This window comes from Psittacula echo, assembly GCF_963264785.1.
Source record: "Psittacula echo genome assembly, chromosome: 1".
NCBI classification, from domain to species: Eukaryota; Metazoa; Chordata; class Aves; order Psittaciformes; family Psittacidae; genus Psittacula; species Psittacula echo.
Genome location: NC_137735.1, coordinates 91,517,192 through 91,538,290, shown reverse-complemented (window position 1 = coordinate 91,538,290; position 21,099 = coordinate 91,517,192). Strand labels below are relative to the sequence as shown.

The 21,099-nt window shown below is 43.1% G+C and overlaps 1 protein-coding gene across 1 annotated transcript; it reads left to right on the top strand.

Moving 5' to 3' along the window:
* Positions 1–988: 988 nt before the first annotated feature.
* On the top strand, positions 989–20,962 carry LOC308219595 (overexpressed in colon carcinoma 1 protein homolog; the record flags this gene model as incomplete). Its single annotated transcript, XM_080614815.1, has 6 exons — positions 989–1,031; positions 8,099–8,123; positions 16,117–16,152; positions 17,176–17,255; positions 18,048–18,088; positions 20,453–20,962. 5 exons carry the CDS (start codon positions 989–991, stop codon positions 18,050–18,052), a joined length of 189 nt encoding a protein of 62 aa, XP_080470941.1. The 3' UTR covers positions 18,053–18,088; positions 20,453–20,962.
* Between the last annotated feature and the right edge of the window lie 137 nt (positions 20,963–21,099).

Genomic DNA, 21,099 nt, shown 5'->3' with positions numbered 1-21,099 from the left:
GTGGCACCCCAAAAACTTCTTTCTGAGCCCTTAAACAGATTTATTGTAGCAGCAAAATAGAATCATAGAATAGTTTGGGCTAGAAGGGACCTCTAAAGGTCATCTAGTCCGCCCCCCCTGCACTAAGCAGGGACATATCTATCTATCTACGCTAATGTATTTGTGTTTCCATCTGGCTGTTTGGGGTTTCCACTCCACGGTCATTTGAGAGGACTGAGCAAGAGTCAGTCATCAAAGTTTGGAAGTATTTTACTTCTCTGTGTGGAAGAAAAGTTTGGGTTAGCAGAAAATAAGTCAAACTCAGTTGGAGGAATGATACAAATTTTGAATTAGAAAAAAAATCACTTTGTAAACTCATCTTGCACATTTCTTAGTGCTGTTGATACTAATTTGGAATAGTGAATCTGTAGCTCTTACCACACCAGTGGGTCAGCAGTTTCACCATCATGTTTCTATAAGAAGAGAAATACTGAAAGCGACCAATAAATATTTGCTTAAGATAGTGAACTGGATGTTACTGATAGCAGCAGCCGTAGGCTTGCAGCCTGGACCTGGGGTTCCACGGGTTTCCCCCGCGGGGAACGACGGGTGTCCCGAAGCAGCCCTGAGAGGCAAGGAGCGCCTCTACTGCCAGTGGACGCTCCGAGCATCCCTGTCGGGATCGATCCTTCGGGATCCGGCAGGGTTATCCCTGTGTCGAGCCTCATCTCCGGCTTAGCAGCTCCAGCCTCGGGAAAGCGGAGGAGGCGGGGGTCGACTTTCCTCGGGGACGGACGCGGGGTGCAGTGCGGGGCCGGGCGGCGGCGCTCGGGGCCGCCGGTTCCTCCGGCGATGGGTGGGGAGAAGACGAGGAGGAGGAGGAAGAGGAGGAGGGGTCCCCGCGGCTTTATCTCCCACCCGGCTCCGCCCGCCGTCGGCTGCCTCCCGTCGCCGCTCCGTGCCGTACCGCTCCGCACAGCCGGGCGCAGCGCCGGGCAGGGCAGCGCCCATGGGCTGCGGCAACTCCACGGCCGGCGGCGCGGGCGGGCGAGGTAGGGCGGCGGCGGTACGGTGCGGTGCGGGCGGTGCGGTGCGGGGCCGGGCTGGGCTGGGCTGGGTGAGCGGCGGCGCGAGGACCCCAGCGGGCATCCCTACAACCACCGATCGCCGGTGGGGCTGCATCTCCCTCCGCCGGTTTGGGAATTCCCGTCCGAGCCGCAAGGGTCGCTGCCCGAGACTCACTCTTTTCTTCCCCGAGCATCTTTCTTTCCCGAGGCTGATACACTTGCCCAAAGGATAGAGGGTGATGTGGCCCGCCGGGCGGCACTGAGGCTTCCTGGCACTGAGGTGCCCGGGTTGTCTTTAGGATCACTGTTATGATCGCTGCCTCCAACAGTAGCTGGTCTGGGCATAGCCAGCCCAGGCCGGGAACTGGACATAAGGATCCTGCTGGGGATGTACGTTCCATCCTCTTTGCTTCCGTATAAGGCCACAAATGCCACTTCTGAAATGAATTTGTTCCACTTCTTCTCCTCTACTTGCTGGAGAAGTTGGAGGATATTCCATGGTTGAGGCTTCCTGCATGCTGATGTGTGCCACTGGCTTGTGTGTCCATCTGGCTCCCTTATTTGTTCATTGTTAGTTTCAAAAGAGATAAGATCTGGGAAGATGGTGCTGTTGTGCTCTCCCTCTCCCCAGCCCTTGCAAAAATGGAAAATACATGGAAATAGATAAGTGGACTTTCACCATGTACTTGTAAATATGAGCATTTCTCAATCATTTTTCATCCTAACTGCACTCGGCAAACACTGCCACCTGTTTCAGTACCTGTATTCAGTCTTTCAGATGCACTTGTTAGCTTCAGAACCTCTTAGAAATTGCCAGCAAAATAGTGGCTGGACCAGTTAGAATTGTTTGGTTTCCGTCTCTCACTGTTTTGACTTACTTTATCCAGAGCTTCAGCGGTGCCTCGGGTGCTAGTCCTGCTTTGAAGAACTGGGCATATCTTTGAGTGTGAATAATCATGTGTGTGAATAATCAGAGGCCTCTCTCATCCGTAAAGAATGCACTGTATGAATTTGCTTGTACTTCCAGCACTCTTATTAGAGCTATCCTGTTTGCACACTGTAATTCTCTCCTGTTGGTTGATTTCTGTCTCGCTGCGACTGGAAGTTGTTTCAGTATATGACCAATGTTTATGACCAGCTTCATGCTGCTGGGATGCTGCTTGTTCTCATCCTATTTCTATTTGCTGGGTAAAAGCACCAGAGCTAGCATCAGAGAAGTTCAGAGGAAAATTCTGAGTTCATTATTAGTCCCTTTGTGGTAGCTTCTTGGTTAATGTAGGTCTGGCCACCCTGTGGAACTTGTAACAGGCTACAAATGTGTAAATGTCAGATAGGCTTAACTCTGACAGCAGTTATTATGTAGTGAATTATTTTGAACTAAAGGTGTTTGTTTAAATGTGTCAATGGTTGCATTAAAACCAGTTATCTTCAACAGGTTTTGCCTTGCAGGTTCACAAAATGTTTTCACTGAAGGTACGACCCCTTTGGTAGTTCAGCTTTCATGTACATTTACTCATAAAATATTTCAGTGTGCGTTTTGTGGCAACCTTTCGCATACTCTTTAGAAATAGCCCACAGATCTCCAATGGCTTAGTGCAGGTGAAAAACAGCTTCATGAAAAACATGTAATTAGTATTATTGTACTGATAGACCTTTCCAAAGCAAATACAGCTTTGAAAGGTCCGGTTTTCTTCTCACTTTCACTGCTGTCAGACAGGAATAACTCTATGCAGTCTATCATCTTAGCATAACAAACAACTGGTAATAAAAGTAAGAAGTCAGATATCTACTATTTATTTTTTCCATTTAGCATTCCTTAAAAAGTGTGTCTGATAAAAATAAAGTTGTTTTATGCAAGGGAAGAAGAGGTACCATTTTTAATAAGAATCCTAGAGCTTTTAAGGAAAGTGCAACTTAGCATTTTACCAAAATGCATGAATATTGTGTAAATACAAATTAAGTGTGTGGTTCGCACAGTATGACTAGATCTTTAGTGCTAAAGTTATGACTGTTCTACAGTCAGTAATGTCAAAGCTAAAGGTACGTAACATATAATTAACCTGTAACACTCTGTCATATTGTATGACTAATGATAATATTGTACCATACTTCACAGAAAACATTAAACGTGTTACGCTAGTCCCCATTTTCTTACTCTGGTGAAATTTCTATTGTAGCCTAACTTGTTTTTTGCTAAGCAGACGTATATGCAATGATAGTTCAGCTAATGATATTATCTTCTGTTGCATGGCTAGAATGACATCAGAGGAGCTATCAGCCCTATGGTCTGCGAGATCTAAACTAATAGGCATGATCTAGAATAACATTTCTGTCTGTGGCGCAGTACTCCAGAACACCAATATAAATCACAGTGTTTCAGTCTTCCTTCCAGAACATCAGATAATGCCAAAAACCTCCTCAATTGAGAAATGGCAGCTTGTTATCCAGGTAAACTTGCTGCCCCATCCCTTGAAGTGTTCAAGGCTAGGTTGGATGGGGCTTGGAGCAACCTGGTCTAGTGTGAGGAGTCCTTGCCCATGGCAGGGGGGTTGGGACTAGATGATCTCAAGTTCCTTCCCAACCCAAACCATTCCATGATTCCATGTATATGCATCCTTCTTAAGTCACCTATTTTAAGTGTTAGATGTGGATTATACTTTAAAAATTTCCCATTACCCATAAAGAGTTTCATCAAGAAATTGCTATTTTCCTCATTTTTTTTAACCTTGCTTTACATATCCCTCTTTCTTTATTTCCTGGTGTTTTAGAAGCTCCAAAATAGCTCTTCTTTTTTTGTCTTTTAAAAATATGCCCTTAAAAATTAATTTACTTTTGTTTTTTACTTTTTTTTTTTCCTGAGTTAAGGTATTGCCCTCCATTCTAGTTCTGCTTCACTATCAAGTTTTAACTGCCTTGTCCTTTCTATATGAATTGTAGTAGCAATGACAGCACCTTAAATTATGGTACCCAGTGAAGGCTGGCAGTGTAGTTGAATATACAGAGGAGCTGTTAGTCTGTGGAAAGCTTCAAATACAGCCGCATTATGATGAAGGAGAACTTTCGCACAAAGTTTAAACAGATTCGTTAAGTTTGGTGGAATGCCCAGGAAACCATCCTGCCATTCTATTTAGAATCCAACTAATTTTTAATATTAATGGTTGGTCAGGTCAAATCTATGTACGGGACTGCCACCTCATGAGTTGAAGAAGTAATCAATTTGAAGTAAATCAATGTCATTCTGTCCTTCACTGATGGTAGTACTTGGTTCCATATTGCTGTCTTTTGGAGCAAATCAGAAAGGAGCCTACAATAGAAAACTCACTCTTAATCATAACTGTTGCATGCATGTATGTGTAATTTTGAGCGGTTTATTTGCTTTTCGTAATTGGAAGTAAGTGCAAGAAAATATTGTAGGAAATTGTCCATTAAAAGTTAATGGGAAAATATTTCATAGTCTGCTGTAAGGTCAGATACTGGCATTTTTTGTATCCATGTTATTATGCATGTAGATGATTGCCTCTCATCCATTTTATGTTTTTCTGAAGTTTTTGTCTTCCATGTTAACTCATGTTGTGTTTCTCAGCACAGAGGAATATCATCTGTGGCCAACAATTTCCTTCAACCATCTTTTGTATTTGTCCTGCATTTACTGAAATCCTACAGGGTCGCCAGTAACAAGCTACTGTTGTTTTGAAAGTGCAAATCCCCCTCTCACCGAGTAGAAGATGCTTTGGGATACATTCTCATCCTTCTTCATTTGTAACTGTTTAAATGCCATGGGGATTTTTGAGGGATCACAGCTCCACTCCTTTAGACAGAATGTTTTTCTGTATTTACTTGAGCTCAAAGCGATGTATGGCTGAACAGGCCTTCTTTATTCTGCAGGCTGTACTATTCCTTCTCCTCCTGCAGCTCTAAAATGCTCATGGTCCTACTATATAGATGGTGTGAGCAGAGAGGTTACTGGGGACAATTCACCACTGCCCATTTTTTGTGGATGTTGGTTTTTGGCTACCCCTCAGTCTGTTGCTGAGGTTAGGTAGGTTTTGGAAAACCAAATCAACATAAGCCTATCAAGACAAGGTTTGCAGGGTCAAGTGCGGCCTTTTTTTAGGCCAAGCTGATATAGTGGGAAAAAATGGACAAGCTTTCAAATACGTGAGGCTTTTCGCAAGTCATCTATCTAAAACATCATGGCTATGAAAGCACTAAGCCGTGGTGCTATGGAACGGCTATGCGCTGTTTGTGAGTCAGTAGTAAATAAGATTCCTTGGCTGAACTTCTGGCAGGACAAACTTGAGTGGCTGTAAAATAATGTGTCGCTCACTAAACATGGAAGAGTTAGAGAAATACGTCAGTGAAGTAACAGGGGTGAGAGTGAGTGGATTGGACTTTAAAAACAAACATGTCTGTACAAACTGAGATGTTGCTGGGTTCCTTGTGAAATAAAATCTATGTATAAGGAGTGTTCAGGCTCCCTAATAAAGAAAACCTTATGAGTTTTTACACAGAGATACTTATGGGCCACCTAACTGAAGTGGTATTCATTTGCAAGCCCAGAACTCTTCCGGGAAGAAAACTGCTTTGTGAACTGAAAATACTTTCAGGTACATATTCAGGTACTGTCGTGGTACCAAGTGAATTTTGACCAAAATATTGTTTCAGTTTTGCTAGTCAAAATCAGAAATAACATCACTGAAATCAATGGAATCCCACTGCTGGAAGTGAGGACAACCTGGTCCTTTTTGCTTAGAAAAGCAATAGATAACAAACTATTTGTTTATTCTATATTTTAACTATTATTAATAGTAAAAGTAATCTCTTAAAAGGTGAATTTGTTTTCATCATACTTAGTTCTCAATTTTTTTGTTTGAGGTGCATTTCAAAATGCTGCAGTGATTTTTCAGCAGTGGTACCCTCTTTATTATTCAAAGGAAACAAGTGCTGCCAGGTCTGAATGCTAGTGGCACATCTCTGTTCTCAAATGCAGGTTCATAGCTCTACACAAAGCCCAAGTTGATGGGTCTGAGCGACAGCTGCTGTCCGCAAAGTGCAAATGTACATGTACCGTAATGCATTGAAAACAGGTATGGTATTGCACATGGGCACAGCATTGATTAGAACTTGAGCATCACCACTAGGAAATATAGCAGTACTGTAGGCACATAGTTCTCGCTTGGCTGAAGTTTCATTTTGTGTTAACACTTCTTACTTTCAGTTTTACAAATGAGGATCCAAAGTGCTGAGACCTCAGCTCAGACTCGGAAAAGGCCTCACAAAGGACCATGAATCTTTTTGAAGAAACTGAGTTTGTTTGCAGTGAGCTTAGGTTGAGAAAAATGAGAAAGTTGTTGTTCTGTTATTCAGCACAGGAACAGTTTCTTCTGGGGAAAAAAATAAGAAATCCTACTAGCTACAGCCATGGATCTAGTCTTGTCTGAGGTGTTGCTGCTGCCTAGGCTCTGTCTAGATGCGCAGGGTGATGCCCTGAAGGTACATAGCTGAGCTGACTCTGGATGAAGTAGCCCTGCTAGCAGAAAACATCTCCCTACACCATCTGAGATTGAGCTTGCATGCAGCACTGCAATACCAACCTTCCACCACAATTAATTCGGAGGGTTTATATGTAGTACTATGTAGACGTGCCTGTAAAGCAAAAGTGTTGTTGAAAGCTGTCTGACAGAATAAAGTTTTAAAGCAAGAACCTGAGCTTACTGTGCATAGAGGTGCTCCCTCCAGCTTAACTGAGGGTTTCTGCTCATACATATAGCTGTACTGAGATTTTGCTGACTCTTGAAGCAATACTAGCAAAAGAAATGTCTTCTACAAGTCTACTCTGCACTGTTGCTGGGGAAAGGAGGGACAGTCAAGTCATAGGAATTGGGAGTGATATTATGTGCAAGAGTTAGCTGTAAAGGGAAAAGTTTTCTGCCAACCAAGCCGTCCATTCAGTGCTTGAAGGCCTTGCAGGGCTGTTTCTTCCTCTCTGCATTTAAAATAATGATGGAGAAGGCATATTCTTGCACATCAGAGAGAGACGAAAGATATTTGATATTTATGGATATTTCTTAACAGCAAAAATAAAGTTTTCAGGAAATGAAGTGCCATAACTGAAAAACCCCAACATTCTTCCAAACCCCTAAAATCTTTTGGAATGACAACTGTAGTTTCTTCAGAGTGAGCTTGGATAACTTCTTCCACCTAAGTACTGAGAGGAAGAGAAAAAGAAGTGAACGGTTCTCTAATGTCTACCTTGTGTAATTAATATCAGGGGTAATTTGCTGGTTACTCAGCTGAATGATATACTAGCAATAGCAACATGGCATTAATAACTTGGGAGGAACAGGAAAGAGTTTGTACTTCAGTGAATATTCCTCTCCCAGCAAGAAGCATCTGAGTCACCAAAAACCAAAAATCAATCGTAGATCAGGCAGCCCAGTGGTAGCTGTTGTCTTTTTGCTTTTTGGTTAAATTGCAAGATGAATTAAGGGTTGGTTGATCCCTTTAGAGGTTTGGGGCTTTGGATGGGTCGTGTCCCAGTGTTTATATTAGTTCTGTCTAGTTGTTTTATGAAACTTTGTTTATCTGGCAGGAAGAATGGAGCAGCAGTTTACACATGTAGTGCCAAGTCTACAGCTGAATCAACCCGCAAAATAAGCAGGCATTCAGGAATAACTGCTTGGTTAGTTGTGGTGACTGTGTAGCAGACAAAACCATCAGATGACTGAGTGTATAAAATTCAGAAAGATGAATTTTATCTTATGTTGCTGTCATCCTGAGTGACTGAGCACTGGTCCACAGCAGCATCATTTTCACCCACTGAGAACCTGGCCCAAACCTAAGCCTGATACACTTAAGGGATGATATACCTAGTCATCAAGGATAAACTAGACAATCATGAGAAACCTGTTTTCTGACAACAGAAAATTCCTGTTGCTATTTCTGCATCGTTTAGGACAGAAAGGCAGAAAAATGCTTACTGCACTATTGGTTGATTTAGAGGATTATTGTCTATTGTCTTGTAAACACGCACTTTTTTCTCTTCATTCTAGGTGCCACGGGGACCACTAAAGATGTGTAAGTACTTACTCTGCTCTTTCAAATATGTAACCCTGGACTTAACTTCAGTCCTACAAGCCTTATACTAGATTTAGTCATACATGATTCATCTGGCTCCTAACATATAATCGGCACCACCAGATGTTTATTGTCTTTAGTGACAGCTTCCATCTCCACAAAACAACTTCATGTCTTGTTTATTTTTTTACAGATTCCTTCCCTTATTATTTCTCCAGCAGAAATGTCTTTTTTCTGCTTCTGTTGAGAGAATTGTCTCCCAGAGGGGGTCATGTTGCTTCAGACTACTCTTCCCTGTCACACACCAGTATACCTTTTCCCAAAGGCTGTGTAATTGTATGAAGTGACCACATAAATTTCCACCAAGGCCTGTGAGAGGTTTAAAGAGTCATTGAGGCAAATTTCCCTTCTTTGCAGGAGACCCATTAACCCATCCAGACTTCCTTTTCAAAGCACTCATCTTTTCTAGATATTCTCTGACTTGAAGATAGTATCTATTGGCTCCTCTTTCTCTCCCTTATCTTTGACACTGGGTAGCAGAGGGCAGCCCTACCCATCCTGTTTTTGTCTAAATGTGGAAGGTCTTAACCTCTGTTGTCCTGTTGCCTCTTGCCAGCTTCTGGTTTTCAGAAAAGCAGCAGCAAAAGATCAGCCTTTCTCAGCCCATTTTTCATTTGCTGATGCAGAAATATGCAGGAACAGCTTTATTCAGCCATAAATTTGTTTTCCTATCAAAAGAAACATTAAAGAGGTCCTCCTGAGGTCTTGCTTCTTCTATTTCATGTAATTGGTATTTGCCACCAGAGTTTAAGACTGGGGGATCTGGGAGAGATTTTCATGTTATGCAATAGGAACGTTCTTGTGTTTACTTCATTTAGAATAACTGCTCTAATTAGACAGAGGAATCCTGGTGTAGAAATGAGGGCTGTCAAGTCATAAACAAGTGGGGAGAAGAGCTTAACAACAGGCTTGTCCTGGCTATTACAGAGCACAGCTGAGAACTAGCGACAGGTCTCACTTGGCAGATAAACACTGTTGTCACAGATACTCTGGAGGTCTGTGTTACTCGTGTAGTCTGTTTTCTGGGTTTGCGGTGTCAGTCGATAAATAAATGACAGAAGGCAAGCTGATGGGGAACCTTGCCTTTATACAGCCTGCAGCATCCATGCCCTCAGCACTTCTGTGTATACAAACCCACTGCTTTTAATTTATATTAGGGCTTCTTTTGTTGCTCAATTTAGATAACCTAAGTGCCTGGCATAGAACAAGATGTCTCTCTTTGATCTTCAGTAGTTACTGCAAGAACTGTTAAACTCTGAATTTAGTAGGCATGTTTCTGAGCTTAAAGCTATGAGCACGTGTAGGACTACTTATATGTGTGTAAGCATTTGTAGAGGCAGGGTTTAGGAGTTGAGAACTTCTTACTTATTAGTGTTAGATCATCTGTCTTGTTTCAAAAAAGTATTGGGATAACTTAGAAAAAACTAATTACTAAAGCAGACTTAAACAAAGTGAAAAGGTCAATCCTGGAACTCTTACTCATTCAGATAGGTATAGTGGAGCCAGCCAAACAACCTGTGTGAGTAATAGCATGGTTGAGCCTTCTTGTCAGACATTAGAAGCATAAATCTGTTAATGTGGAACAGCACTGATGACCTGAAAAGTTCTAAATCAATCATCCTACTATTTAACAGCAGATTTTTATGACAGAGGTAAAATACCAGAAAAAACTGTGTTTGTTTCATGGAAATGAACAAAGCAAACTTATAGTAACTAACAATATGGATCCATACAAGCTTTTATTTTATACCACTTCACTTTTACCAGCTAAAGGTTAAAAAATTCTCTTCAGAAAACCCACATTCTTTTTAGCTGTCAGATTTCAGTCATATCAATTCTGGTCCAGAATAGCGTTTAGGTGTGTCCTTACTTACAGCATACTGTTTGATACAGAATCTGGTTATTCTAACTCGAGATTTCTCATTTCTTGACTGTGACTCATTGCCAAGGCACCATTGTCTCCTGGAGTGAGCAGCTCTGTAGAGGGAGGGAGTGCCGGATCCTGCTCTGAGCCCTCCCAGGTGACTGCAGGGAAGCTGCTTTGCCCTCTGGGCCTGGAGTGTTTCCTATCAGTTAGATAGGGATGATGATATGATCTTCCTATGCAAAGTGCTCTGAGACAGAGGGCCGTGTGGTCATAAGAAGGCTGTGTGGTCATAAGAAGGCTGTATGATCTGGAAAAGTGATGTCTCCCTCTGTACTCCAATCCTCACATCAGTGGTGAATCTGTTGGCCACCCTCTGCCCCACTAATATAGAGAAGTACGTCACTGCTAACTGGAAAAACTTAGATGTAAGAGGGCTAAAGCATATGCTAGAAAAAAATGCAATGCCTGTGATATTGAGAATGTGGCTAAGTTCAGAGGAAGACTAGTAACAGTAGGAAAGAAAGGACAAAGCAGTTCAAGCCTGTTTCAAAATATTGTGAAGAAATCTATCAAATACGAATGACAAGCCGTTGTTCCTGAGAAATGCTGAGAAATTGAGGCAAAGTAGTCTGTCACTTGTGCAAAGTTTAGTGAACCATTTCTGATGGGACTGCTGAGCATGGCTAGAAAGAGTCTCTATAATGCTTGGCACGAACAGGGTCATAAAAGTCAAGGTAAGAAAAATGTGGGTGGAATGAATTAATGTGAATGCCTGTCATTTGATATTTAAAATATGTGAAAAATGGCAGCTTCTTTTACCATCAAATGGACATAGGACATTCTGGCGAGAGGGGTCAAGGACAGCAGAAAGAGCTTTTTCAGATACATGGCAGATAAAACTAACACCAGAGGCAATGCAGGCCCACTGGTGAACGGGATGGGTGCCCTGGTGACAGAAGATACAGAGATGGCAGAGTTATTGAATGCCTTCTTTGTCTCTGTCTACTCTGCCGGAGGCAGTCCTGAAGAGCCCTGTACTCCTGAGACCTCAGATGAAGTCAGGTCAATGGAGCAGTTGGCCTTAGTCGATGAGGAATGGGTTAGAGACCAGTTGAGCAATCTGGACATCCATAAATCCATGGGTCCAGATGGGATGCACCCACGGGTGCTGAGGGAACTGGCGGAAGTCATTGCTAGACCACTCTCCATCATCTTGGAAAAAAGACTTGATGATGATCAAGTGGGAAACGGGAGAGGTGCCTGAGAACTGGAAGAAAGCAAATGTCACTCCAGTCTTCAAAAAGGGCAAGAAGGAGGACCCGGGTAACTATAGACTGGTCAGCCTCACCTCCATCCCTGGGAAAGTGATGGAGCACCTTATCCTTGATGCCATCTTAAGGCATGTCAAGGATAAGAGGGTTATGAGGGGCAGTTAACATGGCTTTTCCAAGGGGAAGTCATGCTTGACCAACCTCATAGCCTTTTATGAGGAAATAACATTGTGGATGGATGATGGCAGAGCGGTGGATGTGGTCTACCTTGACTTCAGCAAAGCATTTGACACAGTCTCCCACAGCATCCTCATAGCTAAATTGAGGAAGTGTGGCCTGGATGATCAGGTAGTGAGGTGGACTGCGAACTGGCTGAAGGAGAGAAGCCAGAGAGTTGTAGTCTATGGGGCGGAGTCTAGTTGGAGGCCTGTATCTAGTGGAGTGCCTCAAGGGTCAGTATTGGGACCAGTATTATTTAATATATTCATCAGTGATTTAGATGAGGGCATTGAGTGTACTGTCAGCAAGTTTGCTGATGACACTAAGCTGGGAGGAGTGGTTGACACACCAGAAGGCTGTGCTGCCATCCAGCGGGACCTGGACAGGCTGGAGAGTTGGGCAGGGAGAAACTTGATGAAATATAACAAGGGAAAGTGTAGAGTCCTGCATCTGGGCAGGAACAACCCCAGGTTCCAGTACAGGTTGGGGAATAACCTATTAGAGAGCAGCGTAGGGGAGAGGGACCTGGGGTCCTAGTGGACGGCAGGATGACCATGAGCCAACACTGTGCCCTTGTGGCCAAGAAGGCCAATGGCATCCTGGGGTGTATTAGAAGGGGGGTGGTCAGTAGGTCGAGAGAGGTCCTCCTTCCCCTCTACTCTGCCCTGGTGAGACCGCATCTGGAATATTGTGTCCAGTTCTGGGCCCCTCAGTTCAAGAAGGACAGGGACCTGCTGGAGAGAGTCCAGCACAGGGCAGCTAAGATGGTGAAGGGAGTGAAGCATCTCCCTTATGAGGAAAGGCTGAGGGAACTGGGTCTCTATAGTTTGGAGAAGAGGAGACTGAGGGGTGACCTTATTAGTGTATATAAATATATAAAGGGGGAGTGTCACGAGGATGGAGCCAGGCTCTTCTCAGTGGCAAACAATGATAGGACAAGGGGTAATGGGTATAAACTGGAACACAAGAGGTTCCACTTAAACTTGAGAAGAAACTTCTTCTCAGTGAGGGTGACAGAACACTGGAACAGGCTGCCCAGGGGGGTTGTGGAGTCTCCTTCTCTGGAGACATTCAAAACCCGCCTGGACACATTCCTGTGTAACCTCATCTAGGTGTTCCTGCTCCGGCAGGGGGATTGGACTAGATGATCTTTTGAGGTCCCTTCCAATCTCTAGCATACTGTGATACTGTGATAGGACTGATGGATGTAAGAACTGACAGCTGAACCAAGTATGTTTTCCAGACTTAGGAGGGTGATAGGAAGCCTCTAGGGATGGACAAATCCTTACCAAAGAAACATTTATTCTACCCGAAACCAGAATGTTGTTATGTGGATTTGCTGTTAAATCTGGCTACAGATCTCCACACTACCTGCTGAAAATGTGCTCTCAGTTCCTCTGCAGTAGATGTCAACAACATCTGAGGGAAGATGCAGCAACACAGCAGCAGATTAGTACAAAACACATCGAAGTGCTAAGTTCCTTTTGCTGTCTATTCCTGGTGTAGAAAAACTTATCCTGGCTTCTTCTTCCTGGAGGACTGTGTAAATGGAGGTATTTAAAGATATTTTTCATGCTAGATTCTTCCTTTATCCCTGTCATGAGAAGAAGCTAGAGACACATTGGAGTTAGAGAGAAAGGATGTGCTGGACTCCCCTATCTCCATACCCCCTCTGTGAGTCTGGAAGATGTGGCAATGGGAGTACTGCCAAAACCAAAAGAACTTCTTTCCATTCTTGTTTCCATGCAATTGAGTGTTGCTGTTGTAGCTCTGCTCCCTGGAGTCATCCGTGTTCACCCAGCACCTGCACATTTCACCATGTGAAATTAGTAGCACCTTCCAAAATGGGGCCTTAAGCTACTGTGTGTAAAGAGAAGAGGTGTGTGAATATGCAAAGTGCATAAATATATCCCATGCTGCATAGAAAGGAGTCCCCAGAAAGGGGTGGAATGTGTGTACCAGCCACTACATGCTTCTGTGTGCCTCCTGTTTCTGCTTACCTCCCCTTTTTTAGCCAAAGTACAACAGATTGCACCCAGTCATCACCCAGCCCAAAAGCTGTGCCTTGTACAATCCCAGATTATATTTGCTGTTGCACATATAAGGGAAAAGGTATTGCAAAACTGGGCTTTGATTTGTAGCTATTCAGAGGAAAGGAAGAAAGCAGAATGTTTAAAAAAACCCTCTAGTCTGCTTAATCATAGACGTAGATAATTTGTTTTGGTGAGAGAATGACAGTAATAGTCCAGTGATGCCCCATTACAAAACATTTCTAGAACAGAAGAAAATAGCCCTGTTGCCTAGTAGAGTCTTTTTTAACAAAACATTGACATTAATTTCTTGTTGGACAATATTGATTATTATTCTTACAACTCCTTTTTAGAAGCTTTGTGCTGTGTATGCAGTTGCCAGTGCTTTTAAAGGATTCTTTTATCTGGATAATGGTTAATCTGGGTTATAGAAAATGTTTCCAGTTGTATGAGAAAATCAATCCTGTGACACATTCAGTTGATTCAGCAGAAATTATTGTTTGTGATCTTTTGGCACCCAAAATCCTATCCTTAAGGTGTGGTCATTTTTTTCTGCTAAAAATACAGGCTTTTTTCTACCCACTGAAACACACAGGTTTTCCACTTTCTTCAGCTGGAATTGGCCCACGTTAGAACAGAGCAGCTTCACAGTCCTCAAGGAAAGCTGCTTCTACATTTTTCTGGCTGCACGCATGAGGATTGAAAGGAGGCTTAGGCTACCTGGGGTCAGAAGAGGTGGGAAATGCCTTCTGGAATGGCACCAGCTCCTCCAGGGAGGACCAGAGATTGAGGAGTTTATACTCAGTCTCTCTTGAGTGGCAACACTTAGGCAAAAGCAGCAGACCAGGAGGTGCCCCACTCAGTGCTATGCCATGCTTGAATACCATTTAGCAGAACAGCAGCATACTCAAATTTACCCTAATCCTCCACTATCACAAGGACCTGAATACCCCTGTTCACTATGATGACATAGAAAGGATAGTTGGTAATGTTTGCCACTTAGAAAGTTGGTAAGTGTAAGAAAGATAAATTTCTAGCATGTAGCAGTATTTTAAGGCATTTGCTACCCTCCCGGGAGAGTGCTGACTGCTGCTTAAAGGGTATTTTCTTGCATTTGAGGCTGCATCTTGCTATGAGGTCTCTGCACTTCAGGCCAAAATCCCATTGACTTTGGGGATCAGTAATAACATACAGCCCTTATGATTAAACATGAGGCACATCTACCTTTTAGAATAAATTAATTATGGTAAGAAATGTCATATATTATTGTTTAAGATCATAGTTCAGAAATGCCTTTCAAGGCTACAGTATGGATTTAGCTTTAATGCTGTGTGAAGTCTATCTCTCGGTTTTATTGCCTGGGGAGCAGATCAGAAATTCATGAATCAGCTCCTGATGGGGAACATCTTTGCATTGCCCCCATAGTCCATGCAGTTGGTTCTTCAGTGGGAATATTCAGGTGAGGATATCTATGTGAACAGCCTGTGCATTAGCATTTCCACAGCAGAGACCTCCTCTGTCATGGTGCCTCCTTTGCTGTTTGCAGCCATCCCCGGGCACCCGTCTCTCATGGCTCTCTTTGCAGCTGCAGTGTGGGACCCTTGCTTGGGCAGCTGTAGGGAAGGAATAAAGGATGTCTGTGGATTTAACAGCAATCAAATTATCTTGCCTCTGTTAATATTGCTAGGTTTGTAGGCTGCAGACCAAGCTAAAGTTCGTCTGCTGCCCCAATCCATACCCAGCCAAAGCGGAGCTCAAAGTCCAAATATTTAATCAAAGGTGGGTGAGAGATTTATGTGAAGACTGATGTTGGGGAACAGAGACTGCACCACAGGCACCATATGTTCTGGGAGTAAGAATAAATTTTCTATCTTTTCCATACTACATTTGCCTTCACATTGACACTGATTATTTTCCCCCCTGCTCTGGTTCAGCCACACTGGACAGTAGTAGGGGGGAGTCAAACCTCAGTGATTGCCCATTTGTAAAGGATTAGTAACAGTTATTTGGTTTGCAAATGACTCTGGCTTCAGGAATTGCAGTACCTCATTCTATGGAAAGGCTCTGTAGTATCTTCTGGCATGGCTGCTGTGAAGGTTTATTTTTCTTCATCCTTAATCCCATGCCAGCATGGATGCCCAGTCCCTTCCAGTCCTCTTTTGGTGGAAGAGCAGCTCAGATTCATTCCTGCCATGTGCAGAATCTTTGTGTTCCTGTCATGTGTGAGGCAGTGTGGGGACTCACTTAGGAAAAGCGTCAATTCAGCTGTTTCAGCTCCCAAATCTCCTTTCAGGCATCACTGGCAGGGGCCATGAAAAGTAAGCTGCATCTGGTTTCAATTCTTTTCTTTCTTCTGCACATTAGATTAGAAAATTGTCACTCTTTTTGCGCCTGTTGTGAGCACTTTATTGAATGGTGGATGGCCTGAACTCAACTGGGATCAGTGATAATCCGCTTGTTCCCTTGTTCCTGAATGTACCCACATGGTCGTGGAGTACCTGAGAGAAACAATCTGCTAACGTGCTTTATATCTTTTGATGTTACAGAGCAGAAGAATCTGTATCAGATGATGACAAAAGGAGGTAGGTGCTGTATCGAGGCTGGCTTTATTTACAATTGGCTGCAGTGAGTTCTTTCTCCTTCTTTGCTTCCTCCTAATTCTCACCAATACCACCAAAGCAGAGAAAAAGAAGAGAGAGGAAGTGATCTCACACAGAGCCCAGTATTGATGAGTGCCACCACCCTGTTAGTGAGTTGGGGACGGTGGAACTTTCCAGCAAGAAGAGCACATTATCTCACAGTTGTAGGTGATGTGCTCAGTGAGGGCCAGTGATTTCTGCCTTCACACCAGCCCTGCCACAGAGGATGGCATTAGCACTTGGGGGAGATCTCCGCTGGGCTGGAAATTGAAGGAAGTATGGAAGTATATAATCAAACAAACCAGAAACAAACAAACAACTCTGAGCCACAGGGGCTGGAGGAGGTGTAAATAACGTGGCACCTAATGGAGCAGAGCAGTGTAGTGGAAGTCTCTGCAAGTAGCTCCAGGCGTGGCAGAGGCTCTTAAGGACCCAGTTTTTCACCTGCCTGCTTTTCATACAGGCCTTGGAGCCAGAAAGCATGCTCTGCAAGGCCATGAAGGACTTTAAACACGGGGATGCAAGTCCTATTTATTAATGAGGAGAGGTCAAAGCTGCTTAACTGGTGTGCATTGTTTGAAGTGAGGTGCTTCAGTGGTTGTGGCGTCAAACATTGCTATCAGATTGGCTCTCATCAGTTAGATATATTCAGTGCCTAGAAGAAGCTGGGCAGATGGGGTTTGTTGTCACAAGATAGTTTTAATGGGATTTAATGAAAACTATGAAGAAATTGAGTGAAAAATAGCTCCTTTCACAGACTTCGGTCCTCCCTTAAGAGTAACATCTAGCCTCAAGGTTGTTTTGCCTGGCACCATATTAGCAAGCACATGGACCTTAGTGGCACTTTCCCCATAGTGATGGGAAAGGAGGGCTCCTCTGTGGATACTCATACGTCTTTGTAATGCTGCTGTGGGATGCTGACATTGTACAATTAAGCTCTGATGTCTCTATGTTTCCTTAAATCAGGAACTATGGTGGCGTGTATGTTGGCCTGCCATCGGATGCGGCTGCCATGGTTTCCAGTCAGACAAAAGCTGCATCGAAAGGTATTGGAAGGATGGGTATTGCATTTCTCCTGCTTTTTCAGTTTAATTTTAATCGAATAGGATGCATTTCCTTTAAAAATCAATTATTATTTCAGACAGACTGGCTAGCCTTGGAGCCTCTTTAGGCAGTGGGGCTATTTATAACCGTTAAAGTGATTGTGCCCGTTTATTTAAAATCTAACACACTTTTGCAGAAGCATCTGAGAACAGATGCTGACAATGTGGTACATTGTCTTCTGAACAACTTCTCCATGCTCTGAGTGCTTTGTGAATTCAAAGAAAACAAAATCCTGTTAGGACTAAGAGGCTGTGCTAGATGCACTTGCAGAGCCATCGTGCTATTTTTAGTTTTGAAGGTGTTTACTTGCATTGTGGTGAATTCCAGTAATAACAGTTAGTAAGTGCTTGCTTTCAGTTTTATTTCTGTTCTTATAAGAAACCCAGTGGAAACTGTTTATTTTCCATGTGATATTTTCAAACAGTGAGAAAAATCATTAGGATTATAGGTACTTAATACACAAGTCATAAACATGTAATTATGAAGTCATGTAATATTGTTTAGATTTAATACAGCAAAATGCTGTTGTCAGATACATACAGCACAGAGATGAGTGCTTCCAAAATTTGCTGCAAAACAAAAAAATGAAGAGCAATAATAGTATTCACCAAAATAACAGTGGCTGCTTTTGGAACAGTAGTACCTTTGTTGCATGGGTTTCTTTGAAATGGTGCTCTAAATTAGTGATACGTTACAATGTTTTAACCACCTTTATCTTTTGTATTTTAATTAAGATTAGAAGGAAATAAACACATCAAGATGCAGACAGCTGGAGGTACAGTATATCTTCATTAATGTTATGTGCTTGGCATGCATTTGTTGAATGGAAATAAGGTGGCAGTGCTCCCTGTGCTGCTCTTAGATGGTTTGGAATCATCCAGTTGCTTCTCCAGCTGCAGTGTAGCTCTTCTAAGGGCTGGACCAGGGGCCAGTTCTCAGTTGTACAGACATAAACTGGAAAGTAGGTAAAGTTGCCTTGTTGTTGAGAAGTAAGAAGCAAGGGAACTCTGTATTACTCTGTTTGGGAATGATTAAAAATCAAATGTCCTTGTATTCACCTTCAACCACACCACAGCTAATCCTGCAGCAGCACTTAGACCTCCCATGAGAGATGAGGTGCATCAGCAGTGCGTAGACCAGCATCTGTAGACAGAAAGCTTTTCCCAGGAATGAGTAGCTTACAGTTAAAGAACGTCTCCATTTTGTGGAGGACCTTAAGGACCAAAGGGAGGCATCCAGTAAGTAATGTACTGGAGCTTTCCTCTTGCTATGGGAGAATCTGTGGGGCTTTGTTCTCCTGTCTTTCACTGGTCAGAATAAGGCAATGAAAATTTATAGGCTCTATTCCTGACTTAAGAGCGTCAACTAATTGACTAAAAAAAAAAGTCCTTTACAAGTTTGTGTCTGAAGAAAAATGAAACAATCTAAGCTTCCATTCAGAGTTTGAGCTAAATAAACACTGACAAATTTCTGAAGGGAACTGTTCCGATGCCCAGCTAGTGGGGAGAGGGAAATTATGAAACTGCCAACAATTTCCATAGAAAGCAGAATGCTTTCCTAATTTGTTGGTGACATGGACAGTGGAATTGAGTGTGTCCTCAGCAAGTTTGCCAATGACACCAAGCTGTGTGGTTCAGTTGATAACGCTGGAGGGAAGGGATGCCATCCAGAGGGACCTCGACACGCTTGTGAGGTGGGCTGATGCCAACCTTATGAAGTTTAACCATGCCAAGTGCAAGGTCCTACACCTGGGTCGGAGCAATCCCAGGCACAGCTACAGCTTGGGCAGAGAAGAGATTCAGAGCAGCCCTGCAGAGAAGGACTTGGGGGTGTTGGTCGATGAAAAAATGAACATGAGCCGGCTTCAGTGTGCGCTCACAGCCCAGAAAGCCAACCGCATCCTGGGCTGCATCAAAAGGAGCGTGACCAGCAGGTCGAAGGAGGTGATCCTGCCCCTCTACTTTGCTCTCATGAGACCTCACTTGGAGTATTGTGTGCAGTTCTGGTGTCCTCAACATAAAAAGGGCGTGGAACTGTTGGAACAAGTCCAGAGGAGGGCCACAAGGATGATCAGGGGAGTGGAGCACCTCCCGTATGAAGATAGGCTGAGAAAGTTGGGTCTGTTCAGCTTGGAGAAGAGAAGGCTGTGTGGAGACCTCATAGCAGCCTTCCAGTATCTGAAGGGGGCCTACAAGGATGCTGGGGAGGGACTCTTCACTAGGAACTGTAGTGATAGGACAAGGGGTAATAGGTTAAAACTGAAACAGGGGAAGTTTAGATTGGATGTAAGGAAGAAATTCTTTACTGAGAGGGTGGTGAGGCACTGGAAAGTGTTGCCCAGGGAAGCTGTGAATGCTCCATCCCTGGCAGTGTTCAAGGCCAGGTTGGACAGGGCCTTGGGTGGCATGGTTTAGTGTGAGGTGTCCCTGCAGCAGGGTTGGAACTAGATGATCTTAAGGTCCTTTCCAACCCTAACTATTCTATGATTCTAATTTAGGTGAAGAGCCAGAAACAGTTCTGGCCGGTCCCAGTGCTGGAAACAGGCCTACTAGAGCAGAACACACATATATTGATTATCTTTAATAACGTGAATGGTTAAAGCTCTATGGACTTTGCTAGGAGCACTCTTCTACAGGGAGACCGTCAGCTGTTCATCACCCCTAATTTCAGTAACCTGGCTGAAATATCTGAGCTAGGAACACCATCACCCTTTACCTGGGCAAGAGTGAAGCACCTTCTTGAAGCTGCAGCTTTCCATCTGTGGTTGATGAACAGAGCCCAGGTTAATTAGGTCCTTGTCTAGGTGCTTTAGCTGAATGCCTGAGGTTGGGTAGAATCAGTTTCTTGATAGTTTTTGCTATTCAGCGTAGTTGACAGTGCACTTTGCCTTCACTGGTGCAAGAGTTTGGCTACTGGCTCAGGCTAAAAAAGACTTACACAGATGAACACCTTTAGATCTGCAAAGGGTCCTCCGAGCTCCACAAGTTTATGTGCATGTGTGTCTGCAAGTCATAGGCTACAAATATCTCAGCTTCTAATGACAACCAAGTTCTCTGTTTTGTGTAGTGTTACTGTATTGCTTTACCAATGCGGTTTTAGCAGACTATCTAAATTTGTCCCTTTCTTTTGTTTTGAACAGCCTTCTACTAAGACAAGTTGCCAGTGCTTTAGGGAGAGCTGTCTTTGTGGTGAAGATTTTTATATTTACGTAGCCTTCTGGAGAGCAAGAGAGACCACAGCACCAAAAAATCTAAACTCTTGCAAGTTCCAACTACGGGTAAAGCTTAAAGTACAGCGTTGAATCAGTTTCCTATGATGGTTGCATTATGGAAACATCCTGCTCTTCTCCAGTGAAAAATGAAATTAGTGAACTCATGGTGGATGTTTCTGCACAAGAGCTAACTTTGATGATCTGCAACTTACTTCTCTGTGGCCATATTGCAGATTGCATCAGCTGTCAGCTACGCTTCGTATATTTTCTCCAACAATTTTTGATAGATTTTGTATAGAAAACCATTACTACTGTCCACTTATAAGAACCTACCATAAGAGCTAAATTAATTGTTAATTTACTTCAGAGTAATATATTTGACAAGTTTGCATCTTTTTGGTAATATTGCAAATTTTAATATTTTTGCTGTGAAAACTTAAGAATAGGAGAAAATAGTCATAGGACCATCAGGTTCTTTATAATTACTACTGTCACTTTTATACAGTGAGACAAATACTAGTGGTTAATTTTCACATCTTAAGAAGATATTCCTCAAGGAAATTTATTTAAATAAG